Here is a 19,282-nt window from a genome sequence, read left to right as displayed (position 1 = left end):
TCAAGACAGGGGAACCTTGAAGATCATATCTAAGTTACTCATAGCCTAAGAGAAAGCATACAGTATCACCCCTTCCTCCAGACAGGCCATAAATTTTTCTGTATCTATCAGAGTGTACCCTTGGGTTTATTGATTTTTGGCTAATTGTTTGACTGTTTGAGCACACAGCACGTGAATGATGGAGTTATTGGGATTGTATTTTCCTTGGTTTATGTAAGTCTCAAGGAATTTGGAGTGGTGGGCTCAGACACGTACACGTGGGGTATAAAAGATTTTCACAAATGCTGGTCAGGGTCCTTGGATAAGAGGAGACTCTGCCTTGGGCCCGCTGGTGTAATAAACTGAACTCCACTATCTGCATGGTCCTTCTGAGTGAGTTTGTTTCCTGGAACGCGTGGCTACAACATAATAAATTTCTCTTTTCTTGCCTGACTGCTTGGTTTGCTCTGTTTTTCTCTGCAATCACCTTACAGCAACAAAATTCAGAATTCATTTTAAAAATTAAGTTAATTCAACTACAAACAAAAGGCATGGTAACACAGCTTCTATGACCAAGCGAGTGAAGCCACTCAGCGGTGTCCACCTCTTTCGACCCTATGGACTGCAGCCTGCCGGGCTCCTCCGTCCACAGGCTTTCCAGGCAAGGACACTGGAGTGGCTGCCATTTCTTCCTCCAGGGGATCTTCCCCACCCAGGGGTCAAATCTGCATCTCCTGTGTCTCCTGCACTGCAAGCAGATTCTTTACCCACTGGGAAAATTCAGCTTCTATGGATTTTATGAATAACTCAGAAATTTAAAATGGGATATTCTTTAGGTCCAATAAATCCCCTTCTACAAACTCATCTCACAAATGCAGCTCTTATGCTCGAAGAAAAAGACGTTTGTTCACTTAGCACTGTTCATCTCAGCAAAACATTCTAAACAGCCTAGAGATCTATCAGTAGCGCTATGGCTAATTTATGTTCCAGCCACACAAGGGAAAACTGCAAAGCAATTCCAAAGGATAAGATAAATCTACATACAGTCACATGTTAAGATCCTTTGACGTATTTGGTGAAAAATGTAATCTGCATACACGTTTTATTTTTCCTTTTTTCCTTTTTTGCTCAGTCCTGTCTGATTCTTTGCCACCCCATGGACTATACAGTCCATAGAATTCTCCAGGCCAGAATACTGGAGTGGATAGCCTTTCCCTTCTCCAGGGGGTCTTCCCAACCCAGGGACAGAACCCAGGTCTTGCATACACAGATAGTGCAATAATATTTATGAAAATAGACCTCCCTAGTGGCTCAGACAGTAAAAGCACCTGCCTACAATGCAAGAGACCCAGGTTCAATCCCTGGGTCAGGAAGATCCCCTGGAGAAGGAGATGGCAATCCACTCCAGTACTATTGCCTGGAAAATCCCATGGACAGAGGAGCCTGGCAGGCTGCAGTCCAGGGGCCGCAAAGAGTCAGACTCGACTGAGCGACTCCACTTTCACTTTCACTGTGGGTTCTTCTAGTCCCACTTTTTATTTTATTCATCTACTTCTAACTTTTTACCAGAACGTTATGTCTGTAAAGAATAAAAATAACTAAATGAGCTGTACCAGGTTCGCCAAAGCCTTACCTGAGAACCATGCTTCTGGATGATCAGAAGGTCAGAGGTAAAATCTGCCACTTAGAACACAGGGAAAATCTGTGCCTTTGATGCGTGTGTGTGTGTGTGCGTGTGTGTGCGTGTGTGCATGTGTGTGCGTGTGCATGCGTGTGTGTGTGTGTGCGCGGGTGTGTGCGTGTGTGTGTGTGTGTGTGTGTGTGTGTCCCTGAACAAGTCAAATTCTCCCAGTCAATTCTGAGTCGTGTAACCACTCATTTCATTTGCCTTTAAGAAACGTGTCTTATATTAACTAAATCCTGAGAGGATGGGCGCTAGGGCTAGTTAGATTTGGGGCTAGTTAGCATGGCATTTGGTCCCATCACTACATGGCAAATAGATGGAGAAACAATGGAAACAGTGAGAGACTTTATTTTGGGGGGCTCCAAAATCACTGCAGATGGTGACTGCAGCCATGAAGTTAAAAGACACTTGCTCCTTGGAAGGAAAGCTATGACCAACCTAGACAGCATATTAAAAAGCAGAGACATTACTTTGCCAACAAAGATCCCTCTAGTCAAAGCTATGGTTTTTCCAGTAGTCATGTATGGATGTGAGAGTCAGACTGTGAAGAAAGCTGAGGGCCAAAGAATTGATGCTTTTGAACTGTGGTGTTGGAGAAGATTCTTGAGAGTCCCCTGGACTGCAAGGAGATCCAACCAGTCCATCCTAAAGGAGATCGGTCCTGAATATTTATTGGAAGGACTGATGCTGAAGCTGAACTCCAATACTTTGGCCACCTGATGTGACGAGCTGACTCATTTGACGCCGGGAAAGATTGAAGGCAGGAGGAGAAGGGGACGACAGAGGATGAGATGGGTGGATGGCATCACCGATTCAATGGACATGAGTTTAAGTGAACTCCGGGAGTTGGTGATGGACAGGGAGGCCTGGCGTGCTGTGGTTCGTGGGGTCGCACACAGTCAGACGCGACTGAGCGACTGAACCGACCTCGACTGAACCACGTGACGGCCAACGCCGCTCCAGCACGGGGGGCGCGAGCAGCCTGGGGTCCAACAGACGCGCCTGGAGCCTCAGGAAACCGTTGGTGGCTGGAGAGCGGGCTCCGTACGCAGCTCCTTTCTGATCTGCCGTGCTGACAACGTGGGCTTTCCTTCCTGGAAATGAGCCTGAATCCCTCGAAGGTTGCGCCCGAGCCGGAGCCGGAGCCGGAGCCGGAGCCGGACCAGGAGGCAGGACAACGGCCTGGGTCCGAGGCCCAGGAGCCGGGGCCGGAGAGCGAGAGCCGGCCGCCCGCAGGGCCTGGCCCGGAGCCGGAGCCGCCCTCGGCGGCGGGTCAGGACCGGGAGCCCGAGCGCGGCCGGGCGGCGGGGCTGAGCGCAGAGCCCCCGCCCCCGCCGGCCTCGCGGTCTGAGACGCTTCGCGCCCCGCGGCCCTGCTGCCGCACCAACTGCCTGGAGGCGCCGCTGTCGCGGGCCTTCCAGCGGCTGGGCGGGAAGGTGGGCGCGCACCCCTGGATCTTCCTGCTGCTGCCGGTGGCGCTAACGGCCGTCCTGGGCACCGGCCTGATGTACCTGCCCCGCGATGGGGATGAAGACCTGGAGGAGCAGTACACCCCGATCGGGGGCCCTGCCAAGGCCGAGCGGCGCTTCGTGCAGGGACATTTCACCGCCAACGACTCTCTCCTCTTCTCCGTCTCCAGGAAGAGCACCGACGTCCCTTATGCCTCCCTCCTCGTGGTCTCCAGCACAGAGACCCTGCTGGAGCCGGACATCCTAGAGGAAATCAGCAAGGTGGACGACGCGGTGCAGGCCCTGACTGTGACCCAGGACAACGGAACCCAGATCCCCTACAGCGAGGTGTGCGCTAAGAGCCAGGGCTCCTGTGTCCCCCCCAACCCGCTCTTGTTCGCCTGGAAGAGGAACAGGGGCCTCAACCTGAGAGCCATCACCTTCCCCATCTACAGCCTAGCCGGTCAGATCGTCTCCCTGGCCAACATCCTGGGAGGAACTGTCTTGGGGCCGAGCCAGTTCCTCCTCCAGGCCAAAGCCATGCGGCTGCAGTACTACCTGAAGACAGGCGGAGGGGAGGAAAATGAACGCAGCAAGGCGTGGATGATCCACTTCCTAGCGCAGGTTGGCAGCCTTGAAAAGAGTCTGGCCTTGAAGAAGATCCAGGTACCTAGCGGCTGGGGTTTACGGGAGGCCAGGAGAAGGTGGGAGGGATAAGAGAAGCTGCTCCCGAGACCAGAGCAGCAGCTCGCGCATTGTCTATAGAGCCCTTGACTGGAAGCTAGGTGTGCTCTGCTTTATTTGATCCATAACCCAGCTTTCTTAGAACAGCACACTGAAGAAAGCCACAGTAGATTGTAAAAAAGAGGGATGCGTGTCTCACTGATTCACTTTGCTGCACATGAAGCTAACACAACATTGTAAACCAACTATACTACAGTAATTTTTTTTAATAAAGTAAAAAGAGGACTTAAAAGGAGAATGCCACAGATCTTAAATCCTTGGTAACATTCTGGTTAAAAACACAAATGGTACACTCTCAGGGTAGGTCTGTTCAGTACAGACGTTGATCTTCAGGTTTAGTTTGGTTTATCTCCTCAAATTACTCTGTAATTCTTACTTTCAGTTTAAGCCTTTGCTGTTTCTGGGAGCCCCCTAAACTTGGCAGTTCATTGGAATAAAAAAGCAAAACTTTAAACAAAAGTTCCATGATGTTTTTGAGAAAGATGAGCATTTTAAAAGTAAATTATAGCACAGTGCCAGGCACATATTAGCTGTTCAGTAATTTGGGGGCTGGCAAACCTTATACTCTGAATAAAACTGGTGAAAATGAGACGATATCTTCTGGGAAAAGCCTTTTAATACCCAGGCCTGTCTGAAATGATGTTTGTATAATTAAAATAGTAAAAGATAATGACTGAATATAAGTTTAGAAAAAGTTAGAATGTCTGTAGTTATTAATGCTTTCACAGTTTTATATGAGATTCAGATTTTGTGTATTAAGAAGTTTTAAACTTTAGATTTTTTGAAAGACACTTTGAAAAGCACGCCAGAAGCAAATGTCTGTGGCAAGAAGCAAATCTTTAATACTTTCTTTATTCTAAACCCTAATCCGTACACTTTGATTTTCACTGGGTCCACATCGCCGTGTCCCGATGTCGTGCGAGACTCACATGCCGCGTCGGGGCCGAGCGCCGTTTACCTGGATGCGTCTCTGTGACAGGTTGTCTACTTCTCGTCACTCTCCAGAAAACTGGAGTTTGAGGCGACTTCGACGACGGTGGTCCCCTTGTTTCACCTGGCCTACCTCCTAATCATATTATTTGCAATTGTATCATGCTACAGGTAAAACAATTTTATCAGTTTTTTAAACTCTACAAAATGTTTTATTGTAATAATGTATATAACGTGGGGAAGGCGATGGCCCCACTCCAGTATCTCGCCTGGAGAGTCCCAGGGACGGGGGAAATGGCCCCCACTCCAGAGCTCCTGCCTGGAGAGTCCCAGGGACGGGGGAGCCTGGTGGGCCGCAGTCCATGGGGTCGCACAGAGTCGGACACGACTGAGCGACTTCACTTTCACTTTTCACTTTCGTGCACTAGAGAAGGAAAGGCAACCCACTCCAGTGTTCTTGCCTGGAGAATCCCAGGGACAGGGGAGCCTGGTGGGCTGCCGTCTATGGGGTTGCACATAGTTGGACACGACTGAAGCGACTTTAGCAGCAGCATAACATTTATAACATAAAATGTGTCATTTCAAAAACCATTTCTAAGTGTACAGATCAGTGGGATTAATTACATTATCAGTGTAGTGCAACCATCACAACTATCCCTTTATGAATATTTTCCATCACCCCAAACAAACACTGTAACCATTAAGTAATAACTCCCCGCTGTCTTCCCCAAGTCTTGGCTAATTTTTAATCTAGTTTCTGTTTCCATGGATTTGCCTATTCTAGAGATTTCATATAAGTGAAATCATACGGTATGTGTCCTTTTGTGACTGACTTATTTCACTTACCATGTTTTCAGCATTTATCCATGTTGTAGCATGAGTTCCCTTACATGGCTGAACAATATTCCATTTCATGTATAACCACAATTGTTTCTCTACCTGTCTGCTGATGGGCACTTGAAATGTTTTTACCTTTGGGTGCTAGTGAATGAAGCTGCAGTGGGCCGTGGTGTCCAGATCTCTGTCTAAGCTCCTGTTTTCAGGTCTTTTCAGTACATGCCCAGGAGTGGCGTTAGTGGGTTGTATGATAATTCACTGGTTAGCTTTTGGACGGACCACCGAGCAATTTTTCACAGAGACTACACCATTTTATATCCCACCAACAGCGTGTCAGTTTTCCAATGTCTCTGCATTCTAACCGTGATTGTCTTTTTAATGTGGTTATTGGTTCTTTGTATGTTCTCCTGGGAGCTCCCCAGGTGGCGCCGTGGTAAAGAATCTGCCTGCCGGGGCAGGAAATGCAAGAGGCTTGGGTTCGATCCCTGTGTTGGGAAGAGGCCCTGGAGAAGGAAATGGTAACCCGCTCTGGTATTCTTGCCTGGAAAATTTCATGAACAGAAGAGCTTGGTGGCTAGGGGTCACAAGGAGGCAGAGAGCTGAGCTACTGAGCACACAGGCGTATGCTCTATGGAGAAATGTCCATTCAAGTCCTTTGCCCTTTTCCTGCCTGTGCCCCAAGGCTTGAAGAAGCTTCTTTCCCTGACTGGAGGCTGAACTTGGGCCCAGGTCCTTGGCAGTGAAAGTTTGGAGTTCTGACCACTGGACTGCCAGGGAATTCCCACCTTTGTTCATTTTTAGTGAAGTTGTTTGTCCTTTTGTTGTTGAATTCTGTTGTTGTTGAGAATATGTTTTGGATATTAAATCCTTATCAAGTTCCATAATTTGCAACTATTTTCTCTCACTCTGTAGACTATCTGTTTACTTTCTTGATAATGCCCTTCAATGTGCACAGGCTTTAATGTGGATGAAATCCGGCCTGTTTGTTTCCATTGCTTCTGCTTGTGCTTTCGGTGTCGCATCTAAGCTTCCACTGACAAGCAAGGTCGTGTGCAGGTGCTCTCTGTTTCCTTCTAGAGTCTCATGGTTTTGGCTGCGATATTAGGTGGTTACAATTTGTAATCATGGTTGTATATGATGTGAAGTAGGGGTCCAACTTCATTCTTGTTCCTGTGGAAGTCCAGTCATCCAGGTGCCATTTGTTGAAAAGACTGCTCTTTCCCAGTTGATTGGATTTGGCATCCTTGTCAAAAATCAATGGGCTATAGATATATGGATTTATTTTCAGATGCTCAGTTCTACTCCATTGGTCTATATGTCCGTCCATATACTAGTACCACTTTGATTTAAATACTGTAGCTATATAAGTTTTAAAATCTGGAAATCTCAGTTGTCCATTTATTTTTTCTTTTTAAGGTTATTCTGGAATATCCAGGACTCCTTGTAATTCCGTATGAATTTGAGTATTGACCTATACATTTCTGAATAAAAGCTGTTGGAATTTTGATAGAGATTGTGTTTAATGTGTAGATCGCCTTAGGCGAGATTGTCATTTTGACAATATTAAGTGTTCCCAACCATGGACTGTGAAAGTCTTTCCATTAATTTAGGTCTTTTTTAGTTTCTTTCACCGATGTTTTGTAGTTTTCCATGTACCAGACTTTCACTTCTTTGGTTAAATGTATTCCTAAGTATTTCATTATTTTAAACGCTAAATGAAATCACTTTCTTAATTTCTTTTTGGGATTGTCATTGCACAGGGATAGGAACAACTGAACCCTATGTGTTGGCATGTATCTTGCAGCTTTACTGAATTTGTTTACTAACTTTAGTAGCTTCCTTTGGATTCACTGGAGTTTTCGTATGTAGGATCATATAATCTGTGAAAAGAGAGTTACAGTTCTTCCTTTCCAGCTTGAGTCCCTTTAATCTCAAAGTCCCGTCTAATTGCTCTGACCAGCACCTCCAGTGCATCTCTGAACGTCGCTGACGAAAGTGGCCATCCTCGCCTGGTTCCTGATCTTAGAGGGAAGCTTCCTTTTTTTCACCGTTGAGTATAACATTAGCTGTGCAGTTTTCATAACTGCCTTTATAATTTTGAGGAGCTTTCCTTCCATCCCTTGTTTTTGAGAGTTTTTATGAAGAGACGTCGGGTTTTGTCAAGTGGCTTTTCTGTGCCTTTTGAGAGACTCAGGTGGCTCTTTAACCTTTGTTCTGTCAGTGTGCGGTCTTACACTGATGCTCTCGTGTTGAACCACGCTTCCATTCCTGGGGTAAATCCCATGTGGTCGTGGTGGGTACTTCTTTTAATATGCTTATTGAATTGTGTTTGCTAGAATTTTGTTGAAGATTTTTTTATCTATATTAATAAGAGTTATTATTTGTAGCTTCCTTAAATTAGAGATACCAAGGGAACATTTCATGCAAAGATGGGCTCGATAAAGGACAGAAATGGTATGGACCTAACAGAAGCAGAAGATATTAAGAAGAGGTGGCAAGAATACACGGAAGAACTGTACAAAAAAGATCTTCATGACCCAGATAATCATGATGATGTGATCACTCATCTAGAGCCAGACATCTTGGAAAGTGAAGTCAGGTGGGCCTTAGAAAGCATCACTACAAACAAAGCTAGTGGAGGTGATGGAATTCCAGTGGAGCTATTTCAGATCCTGAAAGATGATGCTGTGAAAGTGCTGCACTCAATATGCCAGCAAATGTGGAAAACTCAGCAGTGGCCACAGGACTGGAAAAGGTCAGTTTTCAGTCCAGTCCCAAAGAAAGGCAATGCCAAAGAATGCTCAAACTACCACACAATTGCACTCATCTCACACGCTAGTAAAGTAATGCTCAAAATTCTCCAAGCCAAGCTTCAGCAATACGTGAACCGTGAACTCCCTGATGTTCAAGCTCATTTTAGAAAAGGCAGAGGAACCAGAGATCAAATTGCCAACATCCACTGGATCATGGAAAAAGCAAGAGAGTTCCAGAAAAACATCGATTTCTGCTTTATTGACTATGCCAAAGCCTTTGACTGTGTGGATCACAATAAACTGTGGAAAATTCTGAAAGAGATGGGAATACCAGACCACCTGACCTGCCTCTTGAGAAATCTGTATGCAGGTCAGGAAGCAACAGTTAGAACTGGACATGGAACAACAGGCTGGTTCCAAATAGGAAAAGGAGTACGTCAAGGCTGTATATTGTCACCCTGCTTATTTAACTTATATGCAGAGTACATCATGAGAAACGCTGGGTTGGAAGAAACACAAGCTGGAATCAAGATTGCCGGGAGAAATATCAATAACCTCAGATATGCAGATGACACCACCCTTATGGCAGAAAGTGAAGAGGAGCTAAAAAGCATCTTGATGAAAGTGAAAGAGGAGAGTGAAAAAGTTGGCTTAAAGCTCAGCATTCAGAACACGAAGATCATGGCATCTGGTCCCATCACTTCATGGGAGATAGATGGGGAAACAGTGGAAACAGTGTCAGACTTTATTTTGGGGGGCTCCCAAATCACTGCAGATGGTGACTGCAGCCATGAAATTAAAAGACGCTTACTCCTTGGAAGAAAAGTTACGACCAACCTAGATAGCATATTCAAAAGCAGAGATATTACTTTGCTGACTAAGGTCCGTCTAGTCAAGGCTATGATTTTTCCTGTGGTCACGTGTGGATGTGAGAGTTGGACTGTGAAGAAGGCTGAGCCCTGAAGAATTGATGCTTTTGAACTGTGGTGTTGGAGAAGACTCTTGAGAGTCCCTTGGACTGCAAGGAGATCCAACCAGTCCATTCTAAAGGAGATCAGTCCTGGGATTTCTTTGGAGGGAATGATGCTAAAGCTGAAACTCCAGTACTTTGGCCACCTCATGCAAAGAGTTGACTCACTGGAAAAGACTCTGCTGCTGGGAGGGATTGGGGGCAGGAGGAGAAGGGGACGACCGAGGATGAGATGGCTGGATGGCATCACGGACTCGATGGACGCGAGTCTGAGTGAACTCCGGGAGATGGTGATGGACAGGGAGGCCTGGCGTGCTGCTGGACTGAACTGACCTGACCTGACCTGACCTGACCTGTGGTGCCTTAATCTGACATTGAGATCAGTGTAATCATGGCCTCATCAAAAGAGTTAGGAAATGTTTCCTTCCTTTCAGTTTTTTTGGAAGGGTTTGAAAAGGATTGGTGTTAATTCTTCTTGACATATTTGATTAAATGCACTAGTGAAGCCATCAAGCCTGGACTTTATTCTGCAGGTGAGGGGCAGCTCTTGACTGTGCATCGGTCCTTTCACATGTTCTGTGGAGAGTTTCGTCTTGAGTCAGCTGAGGTCTTTGTGTATTTCTGGGAATTTGTGTATTTTACCTAGGTTATCCAGTTCCTTGGCATAGGTCGCTTATAGTAATGTCTTACTTAAATCCTTTCTATTTCTGTAAGTTCAGTACTGTAGCCCCCATTTTCGTGTCTCATGTAGTTATTTGTATTTTTCCCCCTTTATCACTCTAAATAAATGTCTTTCCATTTTGTTGACTTTTTTTTTTTTGATAACCAACTTTTGGCTTTGCTGGTTTTCTCTGCTACTGCTGCTAAGTCACTTCAGTCATGTCCGACTCTGTGCGACCCCATAGACGGCAGCCCACCAGGCTCCCCTGTCCCTGGGATTCTCCAGGCAAGAACACTGGAGTGGGTGCCATTTCCTTCTCCAATATGTTTCTCATGTTCTTATTTTATTCCTTCTGTTAGCTTCGTGTTGGGTCTTCTCTTCTTTTTCTGGCTCCACAAGGGTCTAAATCCACAAAGTGGTTTGAGATCTTTTCTCTTTCTTTTAATGCAGCATAAACTTGCCTCTGGGCACTGGTGTCACTACACCTCGTAAGTTTTATGGTATTTTGTATGTTTTCATTTTCCTTATAGATTATCTGCCTAGATGTTTTATCCCTTATTGAAAGGGAGGTATTGAACTTCCCAACTATTATTGTAGAGCTCTGTATTTGTCTCTATAGCACTGTTAGGATTTGCCTCATATATCCTGAGCCCCTGTTATGAGGTCCATTCATGCTTATAGTTGCTACGTCTTCTTGACTAATTGGCCCTTTTATGAATATGTGATTCCTTCTGTCTCAAAACTTCTGACAGATTTTGAAGCAGTCTGTTCTGTCTGTTATCAGTGCAGGCACCCCTAGTCTCCTGTGGTTACTATTCACATGGAGAATCTCTTTCAGGCCTCTTATCAATCTATTTATGTCTTTGGATTTAAAGTGAATTCCTTATAAATAGCATATAGTTGAATCATGCTGTTTTATCCATTCTGACAATATCTGCTTTTTGATTGGAAAGTTTAATCTGTTTAGATTTAAAATAATTGCTGACAAGGAAGGACTTACTTCTATTGTTTGGGCATTTAATATTCTGTATATGTTAGAGCTATTATCCTTCATTTCATCCATTTATACCTTTTTTTTTTTCTTTTTTTTTTTTTTTGGCCAAACACAGGCCCTAGCAATGAAAGCGCTGAGGCGTCCTAACCACTGGGCCTCCAGGGAGCTCCTGCCTCGTGCCGCCTTTAATGTGTAGTTAGTGAGCTGTTTTGATTGGCCATTTTGCTGCCAGTGATTCCTGAGTCAGCCTGAGCATGGAATCGCATGAAGGAACTCTTAGACACATGGATTCTGCAACTTCCCTACAAACTGTAGATCAGAGTCTGCAGAGCTGTGTTCCAGGACTGCAGGAATCTAAAGTTCTGAGACTCTCCTAGGTCATTCTGATACACTGCTTAACCAAAGCCCTTCTTGGGGACTAGACGGTCTGCAAGTGTGCTCACTGGGGTTCCGCATTCCCATCTCCTATTGCCTATTGAACATTGAAGTAAGGGTCATGTAGACGGCCAACACAGCGGCTAGTCGAAGTCAGACCACTCTAACCAATTATATACTTCCCTCCCTCCATCCTCTGAAAAATGTATGCCAACAGTCCGGAGACCAGAAAGAGGGAACAGGGCTGAGCGTGCCATACGTAGCTTTTACCCTGTTAGCCTTTCTGATTTCAAGGTTCATTTGTGTTATTTTTATCTTAAACTCCTGTAATCCAATATTGTTGCTTTAAGAAAGTATTGTGTGTATGTGTTAGTCACTTAATCGCGTCTGACTCTTTGTGACTCCAGGGTCTGTCCCCACCAGGCCTCCCAGTCCATGGGATTCTCCAGGCAAGAATACTGGAGTGGATTGCCATTTCCTTCTCCAGGAGATCTTCCTGACCCAGGGATTGAACCCAGATCTCCTGCATTGCAGGCAGATTCTTTACCATCTGAGCTCTAGAGAAGTCCACAACAAAGTATTGGTTGTAATCAAATTTTGTTTTGTAATCAAAACAAAATACTTTTGTTTTGGTGCGTGTGTCTATGTTGATTTGGGGCCCTGAGTTTAACAGATAGCACCAGCAGTTTGAGAAAAAGTAAATACAGGCACACATAGTTGTTTTAATAAGAAAGTTTGGTTATTTTAATGTGGCCTTGCATGAATAAGGTCTTCAGTTATAGTCTTGCTTTTTGGGAATCAGTAGCTCCATTTCCATAGTTGACTTTCCTAGTCTTCAAACCAAACTGTTTCTCTCTCCTACTAAAAGCTTCTAGAGGCAGCTATCAGTCATTTGTTTTGACGCAGTTGGCGATGAAGTAAAACAGAAACCTAGAGACTGTCGTCAGTACTTTACAATGTTGAGTTGTGGTTGTTGCGGAGTTAGAGTATTGAATCCAGTCTTTTTAAAATGCTGCACCTATAGTCCCATTTTTGTTGGTCCAGCCAAGAAATAGACATAAGTTGTGTTATTCAAAATGAAGTATATATTACTTTTTTTTTTTTTTTTTGCAATTAGTAACCACTTTTCTTGGAGAAGGCAATAGCAACCCACTCCAATACTCTTGCCTGGAGAATCCCATGGATGGAGGAGCCTCGTGGGCTGCCGTCTATGGGGTCACACAGAGTCGGACACGGCTGACACGACTTAGCAGCAGCAGCAGCCACTTTTCTGGGGCTTCCCTGGTGGCTCAGTGGTAAAGAATCTGCCTGCAATGCAGGAGACACAGGAAACGTAGGTTTGATCCCTGGGTGGGGAAGATCCCCTAGAGGGAAGGCATGGCAACCTACTCCACTATTCCTGCCTGGAGACTCCCGTGGACAGAGGAGCCTAGTGGGCTACAGTCCACAGGGTCACAAGCAGTCAGACACAACTGAATTGACTGAGCACACACACACACACACAGCCTCTTTCCCAGAGCACACTTCTTTAGCAGAAGAGAACGTGAAAACTTTCAGAAGGAGGCTTTCCTAGAGCACACTTCTTTAGCAGAGGAGAACGTGAAAACTTTCAGAAGGAGGCTTTCCAGAGCCCACTTCTTTAGGAGAGGAGAACGTGAAAACTTTCAGAAGGAGGCTTTCCAGAGCACACTTCTTTAGCAGAGAAGAACATGAAAAACTTTCAGAAGGAGGCTTTCATTCTTTCTGTTAGCCACAATATACATTGAACCAGCTCTGACATACAGGAGGTATTTGGGATTGTGTTTATGGCTGATGGGAGTCATAAGTGGGTGAGAAGATACCTCGACGTGGGCACTTTCATGCTGCTTGCTTCTACTCACGCTCCTGTGGAGATCAGAGTGAAATTAGCTATTTGCAATGTTTTAGGATCTTTTTGTGGTTCTGAAAGGCCAGTCGGTGCATTCATGCTTGGTTCGCTGCATAAGAATCAGCCAGTATAGTTTGCTAAAAGTCCAGATTCCCAACTTTTCTGTCCCCACCCCACTGCCCACCCCTCCCCACCCTTTGTTTTTGCTCAGTTGCTCTGGGCTCGCGCCTGGAAGTTAAAGTTCTCCAGCAGACAGGTCTGGGGATTATTGCCCAGGAGGGCTCTGAAGAGGTGTCCGAGTCAAGAATGTTATGCATTGCTGGAATTTCAGGTGGAAGCTGCCACTGCAAGTTCCGTGACTTTTCCCTCCAAATTTACAGGTGTGACTGTGTACGGAACAAAATGTGGGTCGCGGTCTTCGGAGTCGGCTCCACCGCCCTGGCTGTGGTCAGCAGCTTCGGCCTGATGTTGTACGTCGGGGTGCCCTTTGTGCTCATAGTCGCGAATTCACCGTTTCTTATCCTCGGTGAGTAAAACATTGCGCCTGTGGGGGTGCGGGGTGGGCAAAGGAAGGGCACTGTGTTAGATCAGGCAGAATAGTTCTATGCAGGTGACTCTACAGACCCAGAATGAGGAATCGGGAGAAAAAGAAAATGAAATGGAATTACATGCCTTTAGAGTTGGAAAAGTCTGGTACCCCAAATGGAAAAACACAGACCAGGGACATGAACAGGCATTTCACACACACACACAGAATCCAAAATACTAATCATTGAAAATGTAAGAAAGAAATATTTGACCTTGTGTAATCACATCAAGGGATGCAAGTTAAACCAAAAGTGAGATACTTTGTCTTCTTATTAGATTAATGAATATTGTAGCAAGATCGAAGGTTTGGGGAAGGTTGTATGCAAGTGAACTCTCTCATTCTGCTGAGGGAGATTTGTAAATTGGTGCACTTTTAAGATATAACTTTGCAACAAATCCAAAGACTTAAAATTTTTAAATGGAATACCTTTGACCTGCCAACCCCACTTCTGGGAATTTGTCCTAGTCATTGGATGGGTTTTCACAAAATAAATAAGCATGTTCATTTTAGTGTGATTTAGAAGAGGAAAAAAGAAAAACAAGCTAATCCTATATCAACAGGGGATCTGTCTGCTCAGGTCACACTACAGTTTTGGAATCCTATTCAGTCTTTCAAAAGAGGTAGATATAAAGTGTTAAATGAAAAGTGCTGGTTATGAAACAAGATGTTTAAAACAGAGAGATATACAAATATGCATATAAATTTGTATAGAGCAAATTCGGATAGATAATACTTAAAATATTAGCAAGGATTATCCTTGACAGGTAGAATTACAGTTGTTTAAAGGTTTTCTTTGTATTTGCCTGTACTTTCAGGATTTACTTTACAATAAGTATAAGAAGGCAAATATGTTTCTATTTTGGGTGGTAAGCAACTTGGAAGAATTAATCATTGGTTTCTTAGGGGAGATAGTGGAGGAACTGTGCGCTGGACGTGTGCCTTCCTAGCACACACTCACGCTTACACACTCAGTGTCCCACAGCCATAAGCAGCTGATGTGTAGACAACTGATTTCATACCAACGTCTTCAGATTATCTGTATATGCATAGACGTGTGAGTGTAGGGCTGCGTGTGGTGGGGAGGGGCGGCTGTGATTTCAGTAGCTCAAGAAATGTGTGAGGACAGTTTCTGAACCAAGTTCCATAAATAATAAAACCGGTTTTTAAATACCTGTTCCATATCAATGAGTTTATTTGTGGTCCTTGGTACTTCAGATTCTTGCCCTTCATCCAGCTGAATGCAAGCGGAATCCAGAAAGCTGGCTGTGGGGGGCATGTCAGGATGTGTGGGGGCATGTCAGGATGTGTGGGGCATGTCAGGCTGTGTGGGGGCATGTCAGGATGTGTGGGGCATGTCAGGGTGCAGCCTGTGACAGACTACGTGAGCCTGTGTCCCTGCAGGCCTCCTGCCAGACCGCACACACAGAACATCCGAGTTAGAGGCAAAGTGCAGTTCCCAGCCCCTTCCCGTGTGACCTGTGCAGAAGACCTTCCAAGGTTGATATTAGAATCAATCAGCACTCAGTTCCAAGTACTGATTTTGTTTCAATACACACAGAAACAGGTGTATAGGAGTGAAAGCGGTAGGGAGCTTGAGGGAAGTGAAATCCATCTGAGCGTGCTTAGGCTGTCCTTGGTAATCCCCCTTCTTCTCTGTAGTCCTCCTCTCCTAAACTTCTGTGACCACTTCAGAGTCCTCAAATGTTCTCCTGGCCTCTTTATTCCAAATCAATCAGGAAACGTCACTGTGAAAGAGACCGGTCACTTTAGTATTCACTTATTATGTAAAGGATTCTTAAGGTTTGCTTTGGTACATATTTCCGATCTCAAGAGTACCTGCATTTTACTGACATAATGCCTTAACCTGGGCCAGTGAAGTTTGAATGACAGCGTTCTGGGTGTCAGAACCAGACTAACGAAAACTACATGTGTATGTATACCTCTGTGTGTGTGTCTGTGTGTGTGTGTGTGTGTGTGTGTGTGTACAAACTATGGGGTGCCTTTAAAATCATACCACATTGATAGCTAGATGCTAACTGGAGAACAGATAAATCCAGCTCATGTTTTAAACAGCGGGATGCTAACTCAGTGCCTTAGAGTGAAATGGTTTATGAGAGAAAATGCAATCAGGGATGCATGGCTAATACTGCTGCGCCTAACACGCAGTCCGCCGGGTTTCCTGACTCTTCACTGAAACACCTGAATGGTGACTAGGAGTAGAGTGCACTGTGTTGTGTGTGCAGAGCGCAGAGTTATTACAGAGCAAGGAGTGAAGAGGCGTGTCGTGGATTCAGAGGCAACCAGAGAAGGCGTCAGAGAAAGCAGGATCCAGACACAGACCCCGCAATATCAACGAGACCTTGAGAGACGGGCAGGGAAAGCAGTTTGAGCTGATCTGGTTAATTTTTAATGGATGTTGAAAAGTACGAAGACTCTGTTTCTTTCTCTAACAGGTGTTGGGGTTGATGACATGTTTATCATGATTTCTGGCTGGCAGAAGACCAGCCTCACGGATAGCATAAGCGAGCGGATGTCTGATGTCTACTCAAAAGTGGCGGTATCCATTACGATCACCACCGTCACCAATGTCCTGGCCTTCTATACAGGAGTTATGTCCTCTTTCAGGTCCGTACAATACTTTTGCGTCTATACAGGAACAACCCTGCTCTTCTGCTATTTTTATAGCATCACCTGTTTCGGAGCATGCATGGCCCTGGATGGGAAAAGAGAAGGAGTCTGTCTGCGCTGGCTGAAGAAGCCAGAAACACCTGCCCAAAAATGTTCCTCGTTTAAAAAGTCCTGCTGCCTCCCAGGTAGTCCCCTCCAGGATGAATGGAAAGACGACGTCCATCCAATGAATCTGTTCTTTAGAGACTATTTTGGTCCTCTGCTCACAAGCACCAAGTCCAAGATTTTTGTAGTACTCCTATACGTGTCGTACATCATAACTAGCATACATGGGTGTTTCCGAGTGGAGGAAGGGTTAGACCTCCGAAACTTGGCAAGTGACGACTCCTACATCACACCATATTTTAATGTAGAAGAAGAACACTTTTCTACTTATGGCCCCAGGGTTATGGTAGTCGTTACTGAGGTTCTTGACTACTGGGATAAAGATGCTAGGCAAAAACTGGAGAAATGTCTGGCAGATTTTGAAAACAGTGAGTATGTAGATGAAAACCTGACAGAGTTTTGGTTACGAGAATATGTAAATTATATGGAAAACCTCCGTCAGGATATAGATGATAAGACAGTGTTTCTAAGCAATATTCCCACTTTTTTAATGGACTTTCCACTTTTTGCATATGATATTAATATAACATCATCACAGGAGATCATTTGTTCCCGGGCCTTCATTCAAACCATGGGTATTTCTTCTTCAACCAATAAGAAGCTGATGTTACTCCAGTTCCGAGACATGGCTGAGAAGTGTGAAGTCCCCCTAATGGTGTACAACCCGGCATTCATATATTTTGATCAGTTTTCTGCAATAGTAGAAAACACTGTTCGAAATGTGATTGTTGCGTCAGCAGCTATGTTCATCGTTTCCTTATTATTAATTCCTCACCCCCTGTGCTCTTTGTGGGTAACTTTTGCTATTGCTTCTGTGATTGTGGGCGTCACGGGTTTTATGGCCTTCTGGAATGTCAACCTTGACTCCATATCCATGATTAATCTTGTCATTTGTATAGGGTTTTCTTTTGACTTTGCTGCTCACATTTCCTATGCATTTGTCTCCAGTTCAGAGCCCTCAGTAAACCAAAAAGCCACTGAGGCACTGTACCTGTTGGGCTACCCTGTGTTACAAAGTGCGGTTTCAACAATAATAGGGGTGTCTGTCCTGTCTGCAGCTAAAGCATACATCTTCAGGACATTTTTCAAGATTATGTTTCTTGTGATGGTATTTGGAGCTGCTCATGGTCTAATTTTTATCCCTGTATTCTTAACTTTTTTTTGAAAGTTACTTTGAGTCGGTCAGTCAGTCAGTTCAGTCACTCAGTCGTGTCTGACTCTTTGTGACCCCATGAATCAAAGCACGCCAGGCCTCCCTGTCCATCACCATCTCCCGGAGTTCACTCAGACTCACGTCCATTGAGTCAGTGATGCCATCCAGCTATCTCATCCTCTGCCGTCCCCTTCTCCTCCTGGCCCCAATCCCTCCCAGCATCAGAGTCTTTTCCAGTGAGTCAACTCTTCGCATGAGGTGGCCAAAGTACTGGAGCTTCAGCTTTAGCATCATTCCTTCCAAAGAAATCCCAGGGCTGATCTCCTTTAGAATGGACTGGTTGGATCTCCTTGCAGTCCAAGGGACTCTCAAGAGTCTTCTCCAACACCACAGTTCAAAAGCATCAATTCTTCGGCACTCAGCCTTCTTCACAGTCCAACTCTCACATCCATACATGACCACTGGAAAAACCATAGCCTTTGAATAACCACTAACAAATCAAAGACCAATTATAGAATTCCTGATTGGCCCAATCCAATCTGATGAAAATGCACTATTAAGAATAGTCAATAAACTAAAAACAAAGGCATATTTCCTTGGCTAGTAAATACTGTTTTAAAATGTTATTTAAAATATCCTGAGAAAAATTAATGTCTCACATTAAAATATTTTTACTAAATTAAGAAGTGTTTTCATCTTTATTATGGTCTATACAATCAAGCATAACTTTCCAATTATTTGTCCTTTTATTTCATCATTAGCAGTTTATGCCTGGAATTCAAATATTTTATGTATTATACTCTAAAATGAAATATTATTTTCATTGTACTTCTCATATGCATTATTGTGTAAAAGTGTAACTATTATTTATTCTCCTAGTCTGGGGTTTTTCTATGCATTCTCTTAATGGTGTATTCTGATGAACAGAAGTTTTTAAAGTCTTGGAATCAAATTTATCTCTTTTTTTATGGTTAGTATTTTCTGAGAAATGTTTACCTAATCCAAGATTACAAAAAATCATCTATATTTTCTTCTCAAAGCAAATAGTTTTATATTTACATTTTATATTATATTACATATGAATCACAGACCTCTGTTTGTGGGGAGTATGGGTAGAGGTTCCTTTTCTTCCCATTATAGCTATCCAGCTGTCCCAGCATCTTTAGTGAAAAGACTGTCCTTTCACCAGAGGGACTAACTTGGCACCTCTGTCAGAGAACCAAGTGACAAATTTATGTGTGGCTCTATTATCTGTTTTTCTGTAATAAAATGGATACCACACTGTATCAATTATATTGAAGCTTTATATTAATTATGGAAATTAGTTAAGTTATCCAGCATTTTCCCTCTTTTCTAAATTATTTTGGCTGTTATAGGTTCTTTGCATTTAGATACTAATTTTAGAATCACTTGTCCTTGTATCAAAAAAAATAAAAAGGTTTCTGGGATCATAATTGGGTGATGGTAAGTCTTCTGGGGAAAACAGATATATTAGCAATATGAAA

At 44.1% G+C, this 19,282-nt stretch overlaps 1 protein-coding gene across 1 annotated transcript; it reads left to right on the top strand.

The window, feature by feature from the left end:
- The first annotated feature begins 2,763 nt into the window (after positions 1-2,763).
- Positions 2,764-17,789, top strand: LOC120882998 (patched domain-containing protein 3-like). Its single transcript, XM_040266856.1, has 4 exons — positions 2,764-3,777; positions 4,835-4,956; positions 13,623-13,768; positions 16,285-17,789. Exons 1-4 carry the CDS (start codon positions 2,764-2,766, stop codon positions 17,787-17,789), a joined length of 2,787 nt encoding a protein of 928 aa, XP_040122790.1.
- The last annotated feature ends 1,493 nt before the right edge of the window (positions 17,790-19,282 follow it).

The sequence above is a fragment of the Oryx dammah genome, unplaced genomic scaffold, assembly GCF_014754425.2.
Source record: "Oryx dammah isolate SB20612 unplaced genomic scaffold, SCBI_Odam_1.1 HiC_scaffold_2, whole genome shotgun sequence".
NCBI classification, from domain to species: domain Eukaryota; kingdom Metazoa; phylum Chordata; class Mammalia; order Artiodactyla; family Bovidae; genus Oryx; species Oryx dammah.
This window is presented reverse-complemented; position numbering and strand designations above follow the sequence as displayed.

Excerpts from the sequence above, each read along its gene's own strand:
- LOC120882998 (XM_040266856.1), top strand. The coding sequence starts at position 2,764 with ATGAGCCTGAATCCCTCGAAGGTTGCGCCCGAGCCGGAGCCGGAGCCG. Across the intron at positions 4,957-13,622 it reads GCAATTGTATCATGCTACAG|GTGTGACTGTGTACGGAACA; the intron begins GTAAAACAATTT and ends CCAAATTTACAG. Across the intron at positions 13,769-16,284 it reads TTCACCGTTTCTTATCCTCG|GTGTTGGGGTTGATGACATG; the intron begins GTGAGTAAAACA and ends TTTCTCTAACAG.